The sequence below is a fragment of the Sarcophilus harrisii genome, chromosome 2 (genome assembly GCF_902635505.1).
Source record: "Sarcophilus harrisii chromosome 2, mSarHar1.11, whole genome shotgun sequence".
Lineage (NCBI taxonomy): Eukaryota > Metazoa > Chordata > Mammalia > Dasyuromorphia > Dasyuridae > Sarcophilus > Sarcophilus harrisii.
Genome location: NC_045427.1, coordinates 302,035,470 through 302,059,251, shown reverse-complemented (window position 1 = coordinate 302,059,251; position 23,782 = coordinate 302,035,470). Strand labels below are relative to the sequence as shown.

The following is a 23,782-nucleotide window of genomic DNA, read 5'->3' as shown; positions in this document are numbered from 1 at the left end:
ATTTTAGGAATATAGATTCTAAGATCTAGTTGGGAAGTGTAAGTAAGACACACTACTTAATCAGTATGAGAGATATAAAAAGTCAAAACTAGGCTTACTTGAAAAATATTTTTCATGTTAAATAAACAATAGAATGCTAAAAACTGTAATATACAAACTGGCTTAAAGATGAAAGAAAGCAACCACAAACTAATACCAAAGTACCTTTTTTTTCCCCTTCTGATAGTATGTGGTTGTTTCCAAATTTAAAAGTGTTTGTGCAATGTGAACATTCTGCTAATTAGGAGTGATACAAGGGTTCGTCAAAACTTATCAAAAACACACTAGTATTACATTTTAAAACATCAATACTTTGGGGAAATTAAATTCTTTATGGTCTCTCTTCCCTTCATTCCTCCCCATTTATTTTTCCAGGTTTTTACTCCTTATAGCTTTGAGATTCAGAAGGGTTAAATTTCAATTCTCAAAAATTAGCAATCAATGTGTTAAATTAACACCCCATTAACAAGTCCGTTATTGGAAGAAATTCAACTGAGCCAAGCTTCATTTTAATCAAATATTTTTAGTCTCAATCAGCCACATGCTTTAAAAAAACTCCTCCCCATTGAAAAATGGCCGCTTTAATCTAAACTAAATAGGTACAGTCTATGTCTTTAAAATACTATGAACAGGATGAGAAAATAAGATTTCTAAATGAAGTTTGCTATCAAGCACATATAAAAGCATCAATCAAGCTTATTTTATTCTACAGCTTAGTGAATTTTTCTTCATCATCTTGTTAAATATGCAACACTATGAAAGTTTGAACAACATTTTAATATTTTTCAAAACTGTAGTTTCACTGTTAGGAATTTTATGTTTCCCTTTCATCAAAAGAGGAGCTACTTTCCTAATAGTTATAAATTAACAGAAATCCTAAAGGAAATATAATTCAATAATTTAAAAATCTCAACTTCCACAAAGGCCGTTAACTGACAAGATTTCAAATTTCAGTGCCCAATACCATTATGCTCATGCTTTAATATTTATTTGACAATGATTTGAATCAAAAACATGCTTTTATATATAGTTTGATGTTCTTATACAGATTTCAAATCACCATTTGTTTTATGACTTTGCAAATTTACAACATATTTTCCATTTGATCCTATAAAATGTTTATACATTATAAAATAATTTGCAAGTTCTGCATTTTCCTCTCAAAATTTCATTATTTAATAAGCCATATACCCATTTTAATTTGATCTTCTTTAATCTGAGCACCTCCTATGAGGTATGCATGTACTTAACTCATTCCTATATCTATCTTTAAAATAATTATTTTTGTTTAATTCTATCCCTAAATCACAAGAGCCTTATTTATACAATTTGAACTTATTTTCACTAACCAACCGATTTCAACACAAGTTTTATTGTGTTTTAATTTACTTATACAATTGACAAACTACTACATATCAATAAACGTCATTTAACTTTGGTCGCTATCCGATTTCAAAAGAAGTTTCTTGCCTGGGAGCATTTTGGGTTTCACCTTCATTTTGGGAGCCCTAATCAGGATTTGCTTGGTGCTCTCAGGTTGGTTGTTAATAGAAGAGTAAATGAGCTCCAATTCTCACTTTTATTTTTTTCTGAAGATTGCCTAAAATGTCCTTATTCTGCACTCTAATAATAAAAATCCCTTCAGACAATAAAATAAATTTATCCCAACTTTAAGTATAGTTTTTAAGTATACTAACATTAAAACCAATCTCACTGACTAATTGATGCCCTAAAACTTCAGAGATTGTTAACTGAAACTTCTTCACGTTTAGCAAATATGTTTCCTTTTTATAGATGTGAAATTATTTAAACTCACAAGAGTTTTAATCTAATTTATCTATATTATTTCCTAAGTTTTCTTATTTTAAGATTTCCCTAAATTTCTATTTCAGTGAATCTCTCCTGAGATTGCATGCTATTATGCTGGATTATTTCTGTCTCTGGTTACTTTTTTTAAAAATTAAATTTGTTTATTTTTATATAGACAGATCATCTGTGTCTCCTATTCCCCCTCTCTCAATTGAATAACAGAATAAAGCCTTCATCATAAACATACATGATCAAGCAAAACAAATAATTACATTAGTCATGATTTAAAATTTCATCTTTCTTTTGGCATTTTAACTTTACTTCACCATCAAGAGGACAAAGTTGAGTTATATCTTCAGTATTCTGGAACTAGTAGGTTAACCTTGTACCAACCTTTCAAAGTTGATTATCTCTAAAATGTTTTCATTACAAATACATATTATCATTTTTTAAATATTGCCTATTAGTCATCCTGAAATAAGAGAACAGAGCTTTGTAGGTTCCAATTTTCTATTACTACAAAAAGAGGTTTTATAATTTTTTAATATATATATATATATATCCTTTTCCTCTTTCTTTAATCTGTTTGACATATAGATCTAGTAGTGATATAATTGGGTCAAATAATATACTCAGGAGCAGGTAGGTGGTGCAGTAGATAGAGTATTGGCCCTGAAGTCAAGGGGACCTGAGTTCAAACCTCAGACACTTAACACTTCTTAGCTGTGTGATCCTGGGCAAGTCACTTAACCCCAATTGTCTCAGAAAAATAAAAGTGCCCAGTTTGTAACTTTGGGAGCACAATTCCAAATTGTTCCCCAGAGTACCTGTATTCATTTACTTCTCTACCAACAGGGTATTAGTTATTGCCTGTTCCCCCTACAGCCCCTCAAATATTTATTATTTTTCTCTTTTGTCATCTTGGCCAATATAATGGTTAAGGTAGAACTCCAAGAGTTTCATATGCATTTCTCTAATAATCAATGATCTAAAGCATTTTTTGATATGATTAATGAAAATTTGTATTTCTTAACTTGAAAATTGCTCATTTACATTTTTGACCATTTGTTTACTAGGGATTAATTAAAAAACAAACAAACAAGAATTCACTTTGTTAACCAGTTTTGGGATAAAATTGCTACATCTACTTCTGTTTCTTTTTAACAGTTCTAGTATTCCCTGGTGAAATCATAATGTACTAAGAAATGATCATTCCTCCCAAACAATAATGAAATTATATTTTTATTGCTTTTCTCCTAATATGTATTAATACTATATAGAAATATTCATAATTTCTATAGATTTATTTTGTATCCTGTCATGTTACTGGAGGTATCCCAATTTTTCAGTTTCCTACATGTCATCTTCAAATAGGAATAATTTAGCCTTATCTTCTGTCTATGCTTATGCATTTAATTTCTCCCTTTTATTCATTAGCTAACATTTTTAGCACTATGTCAAGGAACACATAGAGGTATAGCCTTGTTTTACTCCCATTACTTGCTGAGGAAAGGATCCCAGATTTCTCTATGGCAAATAATGCTAGCTCTTGATATTCATCAAATATTTTTGATTGCTTTAAAAGTACATTTCTGGGGCAGCTAAATGACACAGTGTATAAAGGACTAGCCCTGAAATCAAAAGGATATGAGTTCAAATGTGGCCTCAGACACTTAATACTTACTAGTTATGAACTGAGCCAATCATTCTGAAAGCAACTTATAATTGTTTTTTTAAAATGATCAAAATGTCCAGATCCTTTGATTCAGAAATTCTCCTACCATACATTCACCCAAAAAAGGTCAAATACAGAAAAAGAGGTTTATATAGATCAAAGTAGATATTCAGAGTTAAAAATGGTTAAACAAATTATGGCATTTTAATCTAATGGACTATTATTGCACTTAAAAGTGAGAAATAAGAAAAATCAGAGAAGCCAGGAAAGGCATATAAAGTGAAGCAAGTAGAACCAGGAAAACTATTTATCCAATAAGTATACTTATTTTATATATATATATTACACACACACACACACTTATATATACTTTTTATATTTTATATTATATATACTTATATATACTTAAGTATACTTATTATATATATATATTATATATATATATATACACAAATAATTTCAATAATACATGTTATATCTTGTCACTTTACTGAAAAGTCTATCTGATTATATACTATTATAACAAAGTAAATGAAAACAACATCCAAAATACAGTAACTTAATGATGCATAATTATAATGCACAAGTTTGATGGAAAAAATGATAAAAGTATATACCTCCAACCCATCTCTGCAGAGATGGAGGACTATTAAGTGTAGAATATTGTATAAAGCATTAAATTTGGTTGCAGTATACACACATGCGTTTTCAGGATATTTATTATAAATAACTTTTCTTTCATTGAAATAATTTTTCAATCTATTGATCATCATGCGGTATGTGTATTTTGCTAATTATTTTCAAAATGCTGAACAATTTCTTGATTATAAATTCATAATTTTGGGGCAGCTAGATGGCACAGTAAATAAAGAGCTAGACCTGAAGTCAGGAAAATTCATCCTTCTAAGTTCATTTGTGGCCTCAGACATTTACTAGTTAATTGTGTGATCCTGGGTATGTTACTTAACCCCGTTTGCCTTAGTTTCCTTATTTGGAGATGTGGAGAAGGAAATTGTAATCCATCCCACTATCTTTAACAAGAAAACCCTAAACGGGTCACAAAGAGTCAGACATGACGAAAACAAGTGAACAAAAACAATTATAAATTCAATTTGCAAACCTCAAATTGTTATATGTTGTTTATCCTTTTGATTAAGATTTTATTTAAAAATTTTAATTTAATATTCAATAGTAAAATTAATAAATAATTCACCATTTGCTTTGTCATTCATTTCTTTGGGTTATCAGGACCTTTGGTCCTAATAAAAGGATTTTGGTACAGTGCTTTACCGCTTATTTGTTGAGAATGATTTCTGTAGAAATGGTTTTAATTACTCCTTATGTATTTAATGTACTTTATTTTAAATCCCTGGAAATCAAGGGTCTCTCCCACTCCTTTAAAGTTCATCTAAAAAGTTCAATTTTGTTTGTGGCAGTCCTCTTTGTAGTGGCCAGAAACTGGAAACTGAGTGGATGACCATCAATTGGAGAATGGCTGAATAAATTGTGGTATATGAATATTATGGAATATTATTGTTCTGTAAGAAATGACCAACAGTATGATTTCAGAAAGGCCTGGAGAGACTTACACGAACTGATGCTGAATGAAATAAGCAGGAGCAGGAGATCATTATATACTTCAACAACATTATATGATGACCAATTCTGATGGACCTGGCCATCTTCAGCAACAAGATGAACCATATCAGTTCCAATGGAGCAGTAATGAACTGAACCAGCTACACCCAGTGAAAGAACTCTGGGAGATGACTAAGAACCATAACATTGAATTCCCAATCCCTATATTTTTTGCCTCCCTGCAAATTTCCTTCACAGGCTAATTGTACAATATTTCAGAGTCCGATTCTTTTTGTACAGCAAAATAATGGTTTGGACATGTAAACTTATTTTGTATTTAATTTATACTTTAATATATTTAACATGTACTGGTCATCCTGCCATCTAAGGGAGGGGGAGGAGGGAAAGAGGAGAAAAATTGGAACAAAAGATTTGGCAATGGTCAATGCTGTAAAATTACCCATGCATATAACTTGTAAATAAAAAGGTATAATTTAAAAAAAAAAAAAAAAGTTCAATATCTGAGTCAGGTTCCACTCTTTTCTTCACACACTTAGTGACCCATAATTAGTGACTCATGCTTTGATCACTTTTCCCTAGACATTCATTCCCTCAAAATTTTAAGAATGGAAATTTCCAAAAGGTATAGTGGCCCATGTAGTGTCACTTGAAAAAGATGTTCTTAATTCAATAAGGCACAAAGGTACAAAGAATATCTAACATACTAACAGGATGAAAAGGAAAGTTAGTTTAGGAAAAATGACATATCTACCCTTCAGAGTATCAAAAATGTAAGACTTAACCAGGCACTTCAAATTTAGAACCATTAATAAGAAGTGTCATCTTTTACAATAACAAAAGCTTTAAGGGTCTCTATAATCTTCTCTTTCAGCAATACAAATAATATATTCTTTTAATTAAATTAAACTTTTTAGAATGAATAAAATAAGTCCCAAAATTTGATTAACACTTTATTACTACTATGACTGAAAGCTACATATTTTGGCAATGCAAAAATAAATTTTAAATTGTCCCACTCAGAGTCTTTGGCCTCTTTTTGTATCTCCAATACTTAGCACATGTCTGGCACATAGTAAATCCTTGAATTGAGGTAAGTATAGCAACTTTACAATAAAAATTATTTTCTATACTAGCCAGATCAGAGTGAGATCTAGTGAGTGCTAGGCAGATCAGGGTTCTCACCAATCAAAATACTAATAAGGCTATATTAGGTATAGAGTAGGCAATCCACATTTTCTCAACAGAATTATTTCTATTTATTCATTCTTTCTACAATTTTATTGTTCAATAATTAGCTACTGGAAGAGTAACAAAATATAGAAGCAAAAGAAAAAGGGTTTGCTCATTGATGTGACAATCATAAAATGTTAACTAATAATTTCCCTCACTGATTTCTCCAGTTTTTTCTACAAAAGATCAGTCTACTATATAAAATCATGCCGTCTTTTTTATATTCTATATGGTTAGAGGTAGAGTTCTGCAGTAGTCTCAGAGGAAGTAATACTCATTACAAACAATCAGTTTATGGCAGTTTATGCAAGCCTTAATAATGTTACAAAATACCACAACACAGGGTAGTCTATAAAAAGACTTTATCTTGAAATTACTCCATAGCCATTTTCATTATTTTTTTCTTAATTTAAAATAATACTGAATAAAAAATAAGGTACAAAGCATTAACTTAAAAGTTCAAGCTAACTGAATAAGGAACAGAGGATCTAGATGTTGTTCTTAGATCTCCTTAAATCACCAGATAATCTAACTTGTTTACATTATTTCCTTTTCTGTCAAACAGAGATGTATTTGTCTTCCTTAACAGAAAACATTAAAAAGATTTTAAATTTTGTAAATAAAATGTAATGGACAATACAAACTTTGATACTTAATATACAGGCTATAGTTTAAATGAAACTAAAAAGAGTACTACTACTACTAGGACAATTGATAATCAATCCCAATAATTTTCAAATAGTTTTGAAAGCTCTAAGTTAAAGTTTGAAGTGTTTTAATTTATGGATCTAAGGGGTGTGTGTGTGTGTGTGTGTGTGTGTGTGTGTGTGTGTACACGAGAGAAATTATTTAAAAAACAGGTAGTACCTACCTAAGAAAAATCATAATACACACACACACACATATATAAAGACTGATTTGTATTTTAAACATCTTTGTATTTAAAAACATCTTATCATTTCAATCTAAAAGAAGAAATAGCATGCAAGTCAAAAGTAATCAAGTTATATTTTAAATTTGCAGCAGAATATGTTTGACACTGTTCCTAAAAAAATTTATTGACACTCTTCCCCCCCCCCCCCCCACCGAAGACTAATTAACTGCTCTTTTTCTAAGAACTATGAGATGACATAAGGTATTAGGGAAGTTACATTTGATTATTCTTATCTGTCACTTTGCCCAGGCTATTACTTTCTGTCCAAATCATGAGTTCCTTTGCCTTACAACAATTCTTAAAAATATTTCTTAAGAAAAAAAAAAATTGTTCAGAGTAAAATTTAATAATTCTAAAATTTCAACATAAAAAGTCAAGATATTGATATCCTAGTGTCCTGCTCTCTCTAATATTAGCTTATGACAACATCTATCTGCTAGTAAATTCACTTAATTGACACAGCACTGATCACATTTCTTCCTTCTTATTAGGAAGTTAGAAAAATGATCTTTTGACAAAAACATGAAATAAATTTATGTGTCTAAGATCTTAAGTTAAAGTGACTTTTTTTTCTTTTCTTTGAGTTTTCATGGAAATCCCTGTGGAGAAACTTGATGATGTACCCATCAAAATCAAATTAGCAAAACCTTTACTTGTACTATGTTTCTTCATTTTATTAAGCAGCCAAAAATAAGAATGATTAGGACAAACAAAGGAACTGATGAATATATGTGAGGCTAATAATAATAATAATAATAATAATAATAATAACTTCTTAGGGTGAATTAAATTTGACAAACATCAATTAAATATCTATCATATGTAAAATGTGCTAATATTTCTCGGTCTACAAAGACCAAAATGTAACGATGGTTGTTCTCAAAAACGTCTTTGTTAATTTTTTTATCATTATTTAACAACTATTACCAGAAAGCCTCTCATTATATTTGTTATCCCTTTCATGAGCACATCACTTTCTTATTAAACAAAAGATATCTAATTTATTTCAAGTAATATTTTATATGGATTTATAGTATAGGATATAAATAACAAATAACTATCAGTAGATAACTGACACTTGTTTTCATACATGTGAGCTTACATATTGTGTTAGTGTATCCAATGAAGTGTTTAAAGTACCTGAAAGATCAGATCTGATGAAAGTGAGATATGAATGGTTATAAACACTAACTAAAAAACAAAAGTGAAAAAGATTTTAGAAGTACAATTTAGTTCTTACAACATAGTGCTTATATTGTTCATGGGGTTAATACAACTTTAAGTAACAAATTTTTTAAATGAATGAACTAGGATGGCTGAAATTGGAAGTGTCTTCTTTGCCATTGCAACTAAACAAAAATTAACCTAGAATGACTTTCCCATTTTAAGACACATTCAAAACAACATATAATTTTATTTTAAGGGATTAAAATAAAAAACTATGGAGAAAGAAATCAACTAGGACATGATGATAATTGACAAATAGCCCTTTAAACTTTGCAAAACAGTTGACACCCAACTTTTCATTTGATACTGGGAGATAAGAAGTCTAGGTATTTCTATCCCCATTTTATAGACAAGAAAATTGAAGCTCTGAGTCCAAATAAATTAATTATCCAACATCTCATAGGTAAGAACTGGAAGCAAGATTTGAATCCAGGTCTTTCTGACTCCCAAGCCTAATACTCCACTATCCTCTATTAATGCATTTTCAGACTTTTCAAATATGATCAAAAATGGTTTGTACTTGAAAGAATCTATTTAAAACCAAGTTTAGTATCTAGTTCACAACTATTTACTCAATCTTGTAATGGAAAATGAATTACGCCTTTTAAACAGCCTATCTATAATCACAAAATGTGAAAGCTAAAAGAGACTTTGGAAGCATCTGGTCCAACTCTTTCCCTAAAGAAATTTCTCCTATAACGTATTTGATAAATGGTGTTCCAACCAATGACTGAACAACTCCAAGGTGACAGAACTCACCCCTGAGAATACAGCCCATTCCACTTCTGCATAGCATGGGTTGTTAGGGTTTTTCTGACATTAGTTTGCCTCTTTGAAACTTCAAAAACCTGTAGATCTGACTTTTACTACAGCCAAAATTTTTTCAGAAATACTTAAAAATGCAAGCAAGTAAATGAATATAGCCCTTACCTACGACATGAAATTAACAATGTTCCAAAACAATACGATCATCTATTTTTAACTAAGATCCTAAGCATTCTATAGTCAGCACTGCCCCCTAGTGCTCAGCAATTATACCAAACACTTAAAACAGTATTCTCTTCAATATTTAGTCTAACACATTAAAAACAATAACCCAAATACCTTATTAGAGCTGAGAATAATTAGAGCCAAAGGTTGAATTATCCTTTACTATTTACATGAAATAAGGAAGTCTAAGATACTGCAAAAAAGCAATAGTTCTTACATATTACATTAATATAACATCATCAAACACATAAGTTCAATCAGTGAAGCGTAGAAGGAGGAATAAATTTAAAAGTTATAAAATTATAAAAATTATAAAATCAGTGAGAAATGAGCCAGCCTGACAATTAAGTGAAAGGAACCATCTGCTAGGTTACTCAGGTCTTGTGAATAAGACCCTCAGACACACTAATTCTGCACTGGGCACTCTTGAGCATTACAAGAACGAGTTTTGCGAGACACTGCTGAAAAAACATGTTCAAGAAGGGCAACAAAATACAAATGATTTGTAATCACAACTCCTAAGCTAAATTATATGATAAAATGAAGACTCACCAAGATTTGTGCCATCTTCACCCATGATGCATTTCATGGAGGTGATAATTTGTTCCACCACAGGTGGTGACAATGATGTGGCATATACAGCACTATGAGAATGTACACGGAGATAGTCTATCAGTTCCTGAGGAAGTCAGCAGAAACCCACAATTAGAGGTATTTCTTGGCTTTAAAGGTTTTAACAATAAACAACCATCCTCTTAGTACCTAGTACAGATTTTTTGCTTTATTGTCACTGATTCTGACCTCTTAAAAAGTAAGTTAGGCTGACACCTAAAGCTATTACCATTATGGTACAAGAAGAACTGAACACAAAATCAGGAAAATAAATACTGGAAAGTATATGGCACCCATACTTTTTACATTCAGTAGCATTTTAGAGTTCTTAGGGACAGGACTAGCTTCATTTTTGGCTTTGGTTTTATCTCCAGTCCTTTGTACAGTACCATAAAGAGAAGTTGCGTAATAAAAACTTATTGTACTTAATTCTACATGCTAAGTATTTATTGATTTTATTCCCCATGTTCCAACATAGAAGGCTATGTCCTCCAAAGTCTAAACTCAGAAGAATATGTCACCTCATATTACTAAATACTATGCTGGAGGCAGTTGTTTATGATCCCTCTGACAAAGCTATTACTTATAACTTACCCTGAGCTCCCTGAATAGTATACACACAAGACAACTTCATATCTCAAACTCAGCATTTTATAAACCTGAGCTAATCTCTGAAGATTCACAGGTAAAGTGCAGCAAAAATTATAAAAAGGGAAATTTCTAAATAATCAGCAAAAAAGTGAATTAAAGTCATTGAATAAAAAGAGTCTGCCAGATATAAGGGTTTTACTCTAACCAGTTACCTTTCAAAAGAAAATGTGTATGCTAGAAAAGGAATATGTATCATATATTTAAATAAAATTTAAAAGTACATGTATTCATTCTAAAGTTCAACTGCATATCTCTCTTAGATTATGGGAAACAATACTGATGCACATGCTTATCCTTCAGGTTATCATTTTGTAGCTTTCTAGAAAGCAAGCAAAATTCTCCAAATGCTGATCACTTTCCCAAAGATAACCTTTTTCAAAGAATACTTTAGCAAAATTAAAAACAAAAAAAAATCTAGCCCAGATCTTGTATATTTATTAAGAGATACATTAGTTTTGTATTATATTTAACATCTACTGGTCATCCTGCCATCTGGGGGAGGGGGTGGGAGATAGGAGGGGAAAAATTGGAACAAGAGGTTTGGCAATTGTCAATGGTGTAAAGTTACCCATGCATATAACCAGTAAACAAAAGGCTATTAAATTTAAGAGAGAAAGAGAGAGAGGGAGGGAGGGAGGGAAGGAGGGAGAGAGAGAGAGAGAGAGAGAGAGAGAGAGAGAGAGAGAGAGAGAGAGAGAGAGAGAGAGAGAGATGCATTAGTAGGCTGTCACTTAAAGATCGATTCTGGCAAAATCAGGAAAATATAGGATTCTTAAAAATTCCTATTGAAGTTAGCAAAGTAACTTCATTCCAGTAGATCTCTCTAAAATCCTCTGCATCCACGATCACTAGCACAACACAAACCAAACAGAAGTCTATTATAAACAGGAATCATTACTGTTAGTTCTCTCGCACAACAGTGTACTGTCCTTCAGAATTTGGGAAGAAGTTATAAAATTAAGAATGAATGAAAAACAAAGAACATAAAGCACCTTTAGTTCAGCAAAGATATAGTAGAATTACTCACCATACAACCAAAGTGTGAAGCTCACTTGTACTGCAAATCCAAACAGGAAAGAAATTTATACCCACAGCACTACTGCTCAGGAGCCTACTAACATGTCACTCAACTGCTCAACAGAGTAGTCTTTAGCTTCAAACATGCTTCCCATTTCTTAACCCAAATTTACCTTCCTGCCTCCAATGTATCCTCCAGCAGCTCCAAAGCTCTTTGTGAATGTCCCCATCATAATATCCACGTCCTCAGGATTCAGACCAAAGTATTCTACTACACCCCGACCTGTTGGGCCCAGTGCCCCAATGCTGTGGGCTTCATCTAGATACAGGTAAGATTTGTATTTCTTCTTAAGGGCAATCACTTCAGGGAGACGAACAATTGACCCTTCCATGCTGGTAAAACAGGATAACAGGATACATAAACTTAGATTTCAATGGAAAGCTAATATTTTGTCTCCTGTTTGCTAACTGATTTTAGAAGAAAGTTTGATTGTTGTATAGGCAGCAGCAAAAACACTGAAACTTGTCTTGGTTCCATGACTGAATAATCATCCTTTATTTCAACTATCATGGTTTTACAAGTATCTAAGAAGCCTCAACATCTATTTTAACTCAAATATTATCTCTCACAATCTAATTCATTCTAATACAGGAATTCAATTATAACTTCCAAGTATAATTCATGACATAACATTGAACATATTTAGATGACATATTATATATGTCATTGACTGCTAACCAACTTGAATACCATGTTTCTGCAGACTTCTAAAGAAAAAAATTGTATCTTGCATAAGCAGTTAAAAAAGTTAATCCACCTTAAAAGGAAAAAGATCAAAATAAATTTTCCTTAAGCTTATATCTAGGAGTCAACAATAGATTTTAAAACATTTTTTAAATTTGATGAAATAATGAAAAATAACAAATTATGTATGGTAAAGGGAGGAGCATGGTAATAGGAAATAAACATTTGAAACAAGATTTTTTTAAAAAACAAGTTGTCAGCATACATAATTGTAATCAACACATATACACTACAAGTAAATACATATACAAGTAAAATTAGACCTTAACAGAAGAGAGATAAATAGAAAGAGTGGCATAATAAAGAGTGATGAAATCAGAATGAGAAGAAAACTTATACTCCCAGCTGTGTCACTAAGTATTAGTATACTTTTAGGCAAATAGGTTCCATGATTCGAGCCTCAGTTTTCCTACCTGTAAAATGAGAATATCTAAGGTCAGCTTAAAAATTTTTTATTTATACTACTTACTTCAAAGGTAGAGAGGATGACTTAAAACTAATTAATTAATTAAGTAAAGCACTTTATAAACCTAAAAGCATTATATAGAATTATCAATGTTAATTCTACCACCATTACTCTTTGATTATATGGAATAACATCATCAAGAATGGCTACAATATTACCTGTATATTCCCTCTACAAGAATGAGGATTTTCTTCCATGGCCTTCGTGTTCGAGGTTGTCCATACACAATGGCGTCTTTTAACAGTTTCTCAAGGCTCTGCATATCTAGAGCAAATAGAAAAGAATCCTAATATTCCAGACTAAATCTTCTTTTCCATCATTCATTCCAAAAATACATAATTTATTGATTTTAAAACTTTTTAATTGAAGAAAGGTGTCAGAGATGGAATATTATTACAATGCTGAAAAAGATGAGATAGGAAAGACAGTTAGCTTGAATTAAAATCTTTCATTTGGAATATCATCAGAAGTTACTGAGCACCTGCTTAAGTTAATATGACCTAATTGATGCATTTGGTATGACTCTAATACTGGTTAGAGCTAACTCAGCTTTTTAAAGGGCAGAGACTATGTCTCTTTCATATGTTTTATAAAAATATGCTACCTTGCTTTTTTACACAAAGATGATATACCCTAAATATGATTCATTTTTCCCAATATTGGTGATAGATTTGCATCACTCACTCATTTACCCTCTCTCTTGCACACCAACATGGACTCGTAAAATGAGTAGCCTGGGATAGTTCTGATCATAGAATGCTATATTCCTATGTGGGACTGAACTCATGGTTTTGACTGTTATTACTCTAACCAATAAAATAACTAGCCATACAGCTCTGAGATGATACTTTAAACAAACAAAAAACTCCACAATTTTTATGTGAAGAAAAGAATTATTTTAGTTTAGGAAATAACAAACACCCTCTACGCTACATCTGGGCTAAAAATTTAAACTGGGCCCAATTATATATAATGTCCAATGGACTCTAATATCTTGGACTCCTGCTTCATTCTGGGAAATAATTTAACGGCCACTTCTGTTGGCTATAGTTTTCCTGAGCTGAATGAAGTTTTCATGTTAGATTCATTTAGTTCTAAAGTTCTAAATACCACAGCAAGCCACATACTTCTGCTGGGTCTGATAAACATCAAGATAAACTAGGGGGGAAAAAATCTGTTTAACATGAAATTTGGAGGGCGATTTAAAAAGAAAAATACAAATCCCTATCATAGAAAGTCTTTTAAAAATAACAGATATGACAGTGGGGGGAGAAATATTAATGTTATTTTCATAAGAGACGATACATGGAAAGGTGTCAGAAGATGTGAAAAACATGGCAGTAGAAAAAAAAAAATAAAGCAAAACATAGATGTTTAAATCTCAAGTCAACATATTACCAAAGAAGTCAAATGATAATTAACCCACATATCAAGAATATTTCTAAACGTATGCTTAAGTTTCTGTTACAGTCAAGAAAGTGTGTAAAGTTAGAAGAAACCACATGAAAATGCGCCGATTATTCTAGTTTTTCATGTATATTCAGAAGAAAAGAAGAAAAACTTATGAAGCTTATTTTACATTTCAAAGGAAAAAAATACTTCCAATATAATGATTTACATGTAGAAATTTTACCATTTTTATACTATGAAGGAGAACTGAACAACAAAGGGTAGAAAGAACATAAGAGAATAACTACTTCGGGAGAAAAAGCCTTCCTTTAGATCTTTCCCTATAATCTAACTAAAAAGAGAATAACTGCTAAAAGAACAGAGACATCTTTAAATGCTGCTATTTCCTCTATATTTTCCAATATATTCATAATGCATGATGGAAGCAATGACTAATGAGAAAACATTGAAAACACTTACTATTGTGCTTGAAGACCCTAATTGTTGCTCCAGACAACCTTGCTCCAAGAACTAGAGACGCGTGGTTCAGTTCATCACTCAATATGAGGCATCCCTGTATCAGACAAAAGAAAAATTGGAGAGAAAAAACAGGTTACAAAAAAAAAATAAATAAATAAAAACACATTCATTAGTCTGTTAAAAGCAGAACTAATCCAAAAGAAAAGCCACAAAATTTGAGAGGGAGAAAAAAAGTCAGCATGAAAGAAAAAAAAATTTTTCATAATTATATGAACCGAACAGTTCTCTTGTTACACAGGAAGAACTGGATTCAGAACGTAAAAATAACCCGGGAAGAAAAACAAAAATGCAAACAGTACATTCAATGAAAGGAAATTTAAAAAAAAAAAAAAAAAAACCCTTTCTTCAGGCTCAACTTGATAAAGAATATTATCTTGGAGATTGATTTAAAAAACAATAACAACAATAACAACAACACTTTAATCTTGCTAACTCTATCATTCCAAGAACTTACTTATTAAACCATGTCATAATCAAATGTATAGCTTAACATATATCAAAGCTCTTAAATTTTGTAGTTTAATATTCCTTTCAATAATGTATGTCATATGCCTTTGTAAAAAGTTGTTCTTGGATGATTACTACAATATTGCCTGTATATTTCAGATTAATATTTGGATAATATACTGTGGGTTCAGAGTTAAATCTTTACTGCTTAGTCTCATTTAGGCAAGTCCACCTCTATGTCATGTACAGGCTTCAAAGTTGACTTTAATAAAATGCACTGAAATATAAGAATTAAAAAAAAAAACCCAACACATATCTGAAATCTGTTTAATTTCATAGAGATCTAAATTGTTTGTTCTGAGTTTTTAATATATTTTTTATATTTTTGAATGGAGAAAAGAGAGAAACTGGGATCGAGGGAGACACTGTTTTCCCTTACACAAAGACTAATGTTTGCTCTTCATTAATGTCAGAAATGGAGTGCAAAGTCATATCTTTGTTCCTAAAACAAAGGATAGAGCTCCATCCTGCATAAAGATACTTTTTTTTGCTGAAGCAGAAAAATGTGAGATTTTTGTTTTGCTACTTATTTAATCACTCCCAGATTCTGATGTTCCACCTTCCTATTGTCCTAAGAACTCAAAATAATCTTGCCAACAAGATTGTCAACAATCTTCAACAGGTAAGACCTGTACTCAAAAGCCGATTTTCCTGTCAAAAATCTTTCAGTGAACTAAACTATCTTCATTCCTGGCATGGCTCAATATAGGGGATTCAATTTATTGGCCAAACTGAACTTCACAGAAAAAAGTTCAGTAAAGCTACATCTCACTAATGCAGTGATCAGAATTTCTTCTTCCTCTTTTTTTTAGACAGTATTTTATTTTTCCAAATACATGCAAACACAGTTTTCAACATTCACCTTTGCAAAATCTTTTGCTCAAATTTTCTACCTTTCTTTCTCTCCTTCTCAAGACAGCAAGCAATCAGATATATAGATTAAACATTAAACAATCCTTCTATGTCATGTGGCGCAAGAAAAATCACATCAAAAGAGGGGAAAAAAATAAGAAAAAAAAAACACCCATGCAAACAAACAACAACAACAAAAAGCAGGGGGGGAGGCAGAAATACTAGGCTTTGCAGCCAGAAAAAAACAATTCAAATACAAAGGAGGAACAATACAGATCAATCAGGATCTAGTAGCTTCCACTTTAAAGGATCAAAGGGCCTGAAATCTGATGTTCAGAAAGACAAAGGAAATTGGAATGCAGCCAAGAATAAACTACCCTACTAAACTGAGTATTTTCTTCTAGGGAAGAATGGACATTCAATTAAATAGGTGAATTCCATTTATTTCTGATGAAAAGACTAGAACCAAAAAAAAAAAAAATTGACCTCCAAACATAGGACTCAAGAGAAGCATAAAAAGGTAAAAAGAACTCTTGAGAACTGCATTTCTATTATGGGTATACATAGAGACTATGTGTATAATTTGATTTTTACTGTTATAATATATAAAAAAAGAACTAGGGGTGGAAAAGGGAATTGTACCAGAAAAATGGAAAAGTGGAGGTAAAATGAGTGAAATTACATCTCACTAAGAAGTAAAGGATATATCCTGTAAATAAAAGGCTATTAGATAAAAAAAAAAAAAAGTAAAGGAAACTTCTTATATTTGAGGGAAAGAAGGGAGTGGGATAAACGTTTTATGAATCTTATTCACATCAGATTTGGCTCAAAGAGAAAATATTAGACATATTTGGTTTATAGAGAAATTTCTCTTACCTTATTGAAAAGTGGGAGGGAAAAGGCAAAAGGAAAATGGGTGGGCTAATAGAAGGGAAAATAGAAATAATAGGGGAAAGGTATAAGAAAAAGGGAGGGATTCTAAGGGGGGAGTGCTGCTAGAGCAAGTAGTGCTCATAAGTACTGGGGAAGGGGGGGAAGGGGAAAAGGAAAGAGAAAAGTATAACCTGGGGATAATATAATGGCATAATAAAATGGCAGGAAATACAGAAATACGGAATAAAACCTAAAATGGGGTGAACTCTCCCATAAAGCAGAAGCAGATAGCACACTGCATTAAAAACCAAAATCCTACAATATGTTATTTACAAGAAATACATTTAAAGCAGAGTGATACATACAGAGCAAAGGTAAAAGGTTGGAGCAGAATCTATTATGCTTTAAGTGAGAAAAAAAAAAAAGGGGGGGGGGGGGTTGGGATAGCTACAGCTAGGCAGCACAGTGGATAGAGCACCAGCCCTATAGTCAGGAGAACCTGAGTTCAAATCTGGTCTCAGACACTTAACACTTCCTAGCTGTGTGACCCAGGGAAAGTCACTTAACCCCAACTGCCTCAGGGGGAAAAAAAGCAGCAGCAACAAGGGTAGCCATCCTGAAATCAGATAAAAGGAAAAGCAAAAATTGATCTAAATAAAAGAGATAAGGAAGGAAACTATATCTTGCTAAAGAGTAGCATAGATAATGAAGCAATATCAATAGTAAATATCTCTGCACCAAGTGCTATAGCATGGAAATTCCTAAAGGAGAAATGAAGAAAGTTGCAAAAAGAAATAGACAGCAAAACTATAATAGTGGAAGATTTCAACCTTGCTATCTCAGAAATAGACAAATCAGACCACAAAATAAATAAGAAAGAAGTTAAATATTACAAAAAGTAGATATGCAGAAAGGCAGAAATAGTAAATGAATTTTTTTTCAGATCCAATCAATAAAAAAACCAGGGGGAAATAGACCAAAAAATAATTGGAAACTAAAACTCATCCTAAAGAATGAAAGGGAGAAATTAATAATTTCATCCAACAGAAAAGACAATAATAATGAGATAACATACCAAAATTTGTGGAATGCAGCCAAAGCAATAAGGGGAAATTTTATATCTCTAGATGCTTACTTGCATAAAACAGAGCAAGAGAAGGTCAATGAACTGGACTGCAATTTAAAAAGCAGAAAAACAAATTAAGAATCCCCAATCAAATACCAAACTTGAACTTCTAAAAATAGAGATCAATAAAACTGAAAATAAAAAAACTATTGAATAAATAAAACTAAGTTGGTTTATGAAAAAACCAACAAAATAGTAGTAGTAGTAACCTTAGTAGATTTGATTAGAAAAAGGGAAGAGGAAAATCAAATTGTTAGTCTTAAAAATGAAAAAGGAGAACTTTCCATCTATGAAGAGGAGATTAGAGCAATAATTAGGAGTTACTTTGCCCAACTTTATGCCAATAAATTTGATAACATAAGTGAAATGGAGGAATACTTACAAAAATATAGATTGCCCAGATTAACAGAGGAGGAAGTAAATTGCTTAAATAGTCCCATTTCAGAAAAAGAAATAAACAAGCTATTAATCAACTCCCTAAGAAAAAATCTCTATTTCCGGATGGATTTAATGTGAATTTTACCAAGCATATAAAGAACAATTAATTCCAATACAATTTAAACTATTTGAAAATATATGGAATGAAAGACTCCTACCAAATTCCTTTTATGACACAGATATGATACTGATACTTCAACTAGGTAGGATCAAAACAGAGAAAAAAAATTATAGACCAATTTTTCTAATGAATATTGATGCAAAAAATCTTAAATAAAACATTAGCAAAGCGTTTACAGAAAACCATCCTCAGGACAATACATCATGACCAAGTAGGATTTATATCAGGAATGCAAGGCTGGTTCAATATTAGGAAAATTATTAACATAATTGACTATATCAATAACCAAATTAACAAAAACCATATGATTATCTCAATAGATACAGAAAAAGCATTCGATAAAATCCAACACCCATTCCTATTAGAAACACTACAGAGTATAGGAATAAATGAACTTTTCCTTAAAATCAGTAGCATCTATGTAAAACTATTAATAAGCGTCATATGTAATAGGGATAAACTGGAACCATTCCCAATAAGATCAGGTTTACCTAGAGAACCCCAGAGAATCTACTAAAAAGCTATTAGAAATAATCCACAACTTTAGCAAAGTTGCAGAATACAAAATAAATCCACATAAATCATCAGCATTTTTATACAGCACTAACAAAATCCAACAGCAAGAGTCACAAAGAGAAATTCCATTTTAAATAGCTGTCAATAGTATAAAATATTTGGGAATCTATCTGCCGAGGGAAAGTCAGGAATTATATGAGCAAAACTACAAAACACTCTCCACACAAATAAAATCAGATTTAAACAACTGGAAAAATATCAAATGTTCTTGGATAGGTAGAACGAATATAATAAAGATGACAATACTACCTAAACTAATCTATTTAGCGCTATAACAATCAATCTCTCAAGAAACTATTTTACTGACATAGAAAAAAATAACAAAATTCATCTGGAAGAACAAAAGGTCAAGAATTTCAAGTGAACTAATTAAAAAAAAAATCAAATATAGGTGGCCGAGCTGTATCAGATCTAAAATTATATTATAAAGCAGCAATCATCAAAACCATTTGGTATTGGCTAAGAAATAGACTAGTTGATCAGTGGAATAGGTTATGTTCACAGGACAAAATAGTCAATAACTATAGCAATCTAGTATTTGACAAACCAAAAACCCCAATTTTTGGGATAAGAATTCACTATTTGACAAAAACTGCTGGGAAAATTTGAACTAGTATGGCAGAAACTAAGCACTGACCTACACTTAACACCATATACCAAGATAAGATCAAAAATGGGTTCATGATCTAGGCATAAAGAATGAGATTATAAATAAATCAGAACAACATAGGATAGTTTACTTCTCAGACCTGTGGAGGAGGAAGAAATTTGTGACCAAAGAAGAACTAGAGATCATTGCTGATCACAAAATAGATTATTTTGATTATATCGGGTTACAAAGTTTTTGCACAAACAAAATTAGAAGGGAAGCAATAAAGTGGGAAAACATCCTTACACTTAAAAGTTCTGATAAAGGTCTCATTTCCAAAATAAATAGAGAATTGACTCAAATTTATAAGAACTGACTCAAATCAAGCCATTCTCCAATTGATGAATGGTCAAAGGATAGAAACAGACAATTTTCAGACCAAGTAATTGAAACTATTTCTAGTCATATGAAAAGGTGCTCCAAATCAGTATAGACTATAGAAATGCAAATTAACACAACTCTGAGATACCACTACATACTTCTCAGATTGGCTATGATGATAAGAAAAGATAATGATGAGTGTTGGAGGGGATGTGGGAAAACCGGGACATTAATACATTGTTGGTGGAACTGTGAATGGAGCCAATCATTCTGAAGAGCAATTTAGAACTATGCTCAAAAAGTTATCAAACTGTGCATACACCTTTGACACAGCAGTGTTACTACTGGGCTTATATCCCAAAGAGATCATAAAGGAGGGAAAGGGATCCACATGTGCAAAAATGTTTGTGGCAGCCCTTTCTGTAGTGGCAAGAAACTGGAAACTGAATGGATGCCCATCAATTGGAGAATGGCTGAATAAGTTATGGTATATGAATGCTATGGAATATTATTCTGTAAGAAACGAACGACCAGATGATTTCAGAGAAGCCTGGAGAGACTTAAATGAATTGATACTAAGTGAATAATTGATACTAAGTGATACTAACCAGGAGATCATTGTACACGGCAACAAGACTATATGAGAATCAATTCTGAAGGACATGACTCTCTTCAACAATGATATGATTCAAACCAGTTCCAATTGTTCAGTGATGAAGAGAGCCATTTACACCCAGAGAGAGAACCATGGGAACTGAGTGTGGACCATAACATAGCACTTTCACTCTTTCTGTTTGCTTGCATTTTTGTTTTCCTTCTTAGGTTTTTTTTTTTCTTTCAAGATCTGATTTTTGTTGTGCAGCAAGAAAACTGTATAAATATGTATACATATATTGGATTTAACATATAATTTAACATATTTAACATGTATTGGACTACCTGTCATCAAGGGGAGGGGATGGGGGGAAGGAGGAGAAAATTTGGAACAGAAGGTTTTGTAAGGTTCAATGGTGAAAAAATTATCCATGCATATGTTTTGTAAATAAAAAGATATAATAAAAAAAATTTAATTTTTTTTTAAAGAAAATACCATGCTTTGATCCACATTCAATCTACATGGTTCTCTCTCTCTGATTGTTGATAGCATTTTTCATCACAAGTCTATTAACTGCCTTGAATCATCTCTTTGTTGAAAAGAGCCAAGTCTATCACAGTTGATCACATAATTTTATTACTGTCTACAATGTTCTCTTGGTTCTGCTCACTTCACTTAGTATCAGTTCATGTAAGTCTTTCAGGCTTTTTTTTTTTAAATCAACCTGCTCATAATTTCTTATAGAACAATAATATTCCATTACTTTCTTTTCTTTTTATTTTTTTTTTTATTTTGCTGAGGCAATTGGGGTCAAGTGACTTGCGCAGGATCACACAGCCAGGAAGTGTTAAGTGTTTCAGACTAGATTTAAACTCAGGTCCTACTGACTTTAGGACTGGTACTCTATCCGCTGAGCTACCTAGCTGCCCTCCATTACTTTTACATACCATAACTTTACTCCGCTATTCCCCAACTGAAAGCATCTATTCAATTTCCAATTCCTTTTCTGTTATAAAAAAGGCTACAAACATTTTTGGCCCACCTGGGTTCTTTTCCCTCTTTTATGATCTCTTTGAAATCCAGATCCAGTAGTCTTCTCCCTCTTTCAACTGCCCCAGGTATATCATAAAAATATTGTTTCAGTACTTCTTCAAAAAAGTCTGACTTGATTCAAATCAGAATTCAAGTAATATCAACTCTCCAATTTATATTAGGTAACTCCAATAAAACCACCCTAACATGGAAAAAAAAAAAAAAGCTACCTACCAGATCAGCTATTTCAAGAGGAGCTATATTTATAGTCTTGTGATCCCATTAAGTTTTGAATCCAATCACTTATGGGACCTCGTATGCTCCTGGAATATATTTTCACTTTAAAATTACTTAATTTTTTCTTTTGCCTGCTTTATTTTTTTTCCCCTCAAAAGAGTATTAAGGGGGGACAGCTAGGTGATACAGTAGATAGAGCACCAGACCTGAAGTCAGGACAATCTGAGTTCAAATCTGGCCTCAGACACGCAATACTTCTAGCTGTGTGATTTTGGGCAAATCACTTAACCTCAATTGCCTCAGCCCAAAAAAAAAAAAAAAAAAAAGTATTTAGGGTACTTTCCAGACTAAAAATCAAGTAACCTCTGAAATAGTTCACATGCATTTAAAGGATTATTCACACAGCAAAATGTTACAACAAGGTTAACTGGATTTCAACAGATGGGATCATGATATATGAATCAAACAGACTCATGTTTACAAGTGACTCTTTTGACATGTTTTACTAGAAAAGCAAGGTCAGTGAGTTATCTAAAAGGTGTGTGACCAGGAAAGCTAACCACACCTCAGCATAACTTAAAACAGAAGAATCAACTGTAAGTTCTATTAGACTAATAATTTCTCATGCTCTGCAATGTGTACCCTCCTTTAAAGTTTTGTTGCTTTTTGCCTAGGTTGATGTCTGATTAAGAATTTACTTTTTCAAATAAATGCTTATTTAATCCAAAAAAAAAATAATTTATTTTTTCACTTACCTGAACTTAAACTTCCCCAAGTTCTTAGCAATATAAAATTTCCCCCTGCAAAGCCAGGACTGGTTCTCACAAATGAAATCCCTTCACTCTGTCCCACCCCACCCTGACAATGTTTCTTCTTTCCAGGGTCAGCATCATGGGACAGCTAGATTTGGAATTAGAAGAGCTATATCCAAGTACTGACTCTGATACTGAAGATATGTGAAGATAGGCAAATGTTTCTTTATCTAAGCTTGTTTCTACATCTTATAGATGAAGATAATATTTATGCTTCCTAATAATAGGATTTTTATACCACTCTCTCTATACCAGGTTCCTCATGGGATTGCTATAAGAAAGCATTTTGTATATCTTGAAATTTTATATAAATTAATTTTCTCCTCTTTTTCACCCTGCTATCAGATAACACCAGAGCATCTGGAGGGAATCTGAATGCTTCCTTTGACTCTCTGAACTTGGTGCTAGCAAGTTAATTTAACAACCCTCAATTTAAATGATACAAGGTTAAAGAAACAATTTGCTAAGAAATTATTGGGGGGAGGGAGAAAATAAAACTTATTTTAGGAAGGTTAAGACAGTTGAAATTCAAAAGTAAAGTAAATGCTTTGATATGTCTATGACCTTCTTTGTCTGGAGGACATAATGGAAATAATGTCTTATTTCATTCTAAGAGTACCCACTTCCTAGTCATTAAATTGGCTCATGCTTTATGTGAAG

At 32.0% G+C, this 23,782-nt stretch overlaps 1 protein-coding gene across 1 annotated transcript in view; it reads right to left on the bottom strand.

The window, feature by feature from the left end:
• Positions 1-23,782, bottom strand: part of SPTLC2 (serine palmitoyltransferase long chain base subunit 2) — a 143,314-nt gene that overhangs the window by 61,767 nt on the left and 57,765 nt on the right. The window contains exons 6-9 of the mRNA XM_031952439.1: positions 14,924-15,017; positions 13,213-13,318; positions 11,957-12,176; positions 10,056-10,182 (exon numbers count right to left, since the gene is read on the bottom strand). Coding sequence (XP_031808299.1) covers positions 10,056-10,182; positions 11,957-12,176; positions 13,213-13,318; positions 14,924-15,017 — 547 coding nt within the window. The remainder of the gene's footprint in view (positions 1-10,055; positions 10,183-11,956; positions 12,177-13,212; positions 13,319-14,923; positions 15,018-23,782) is intronic.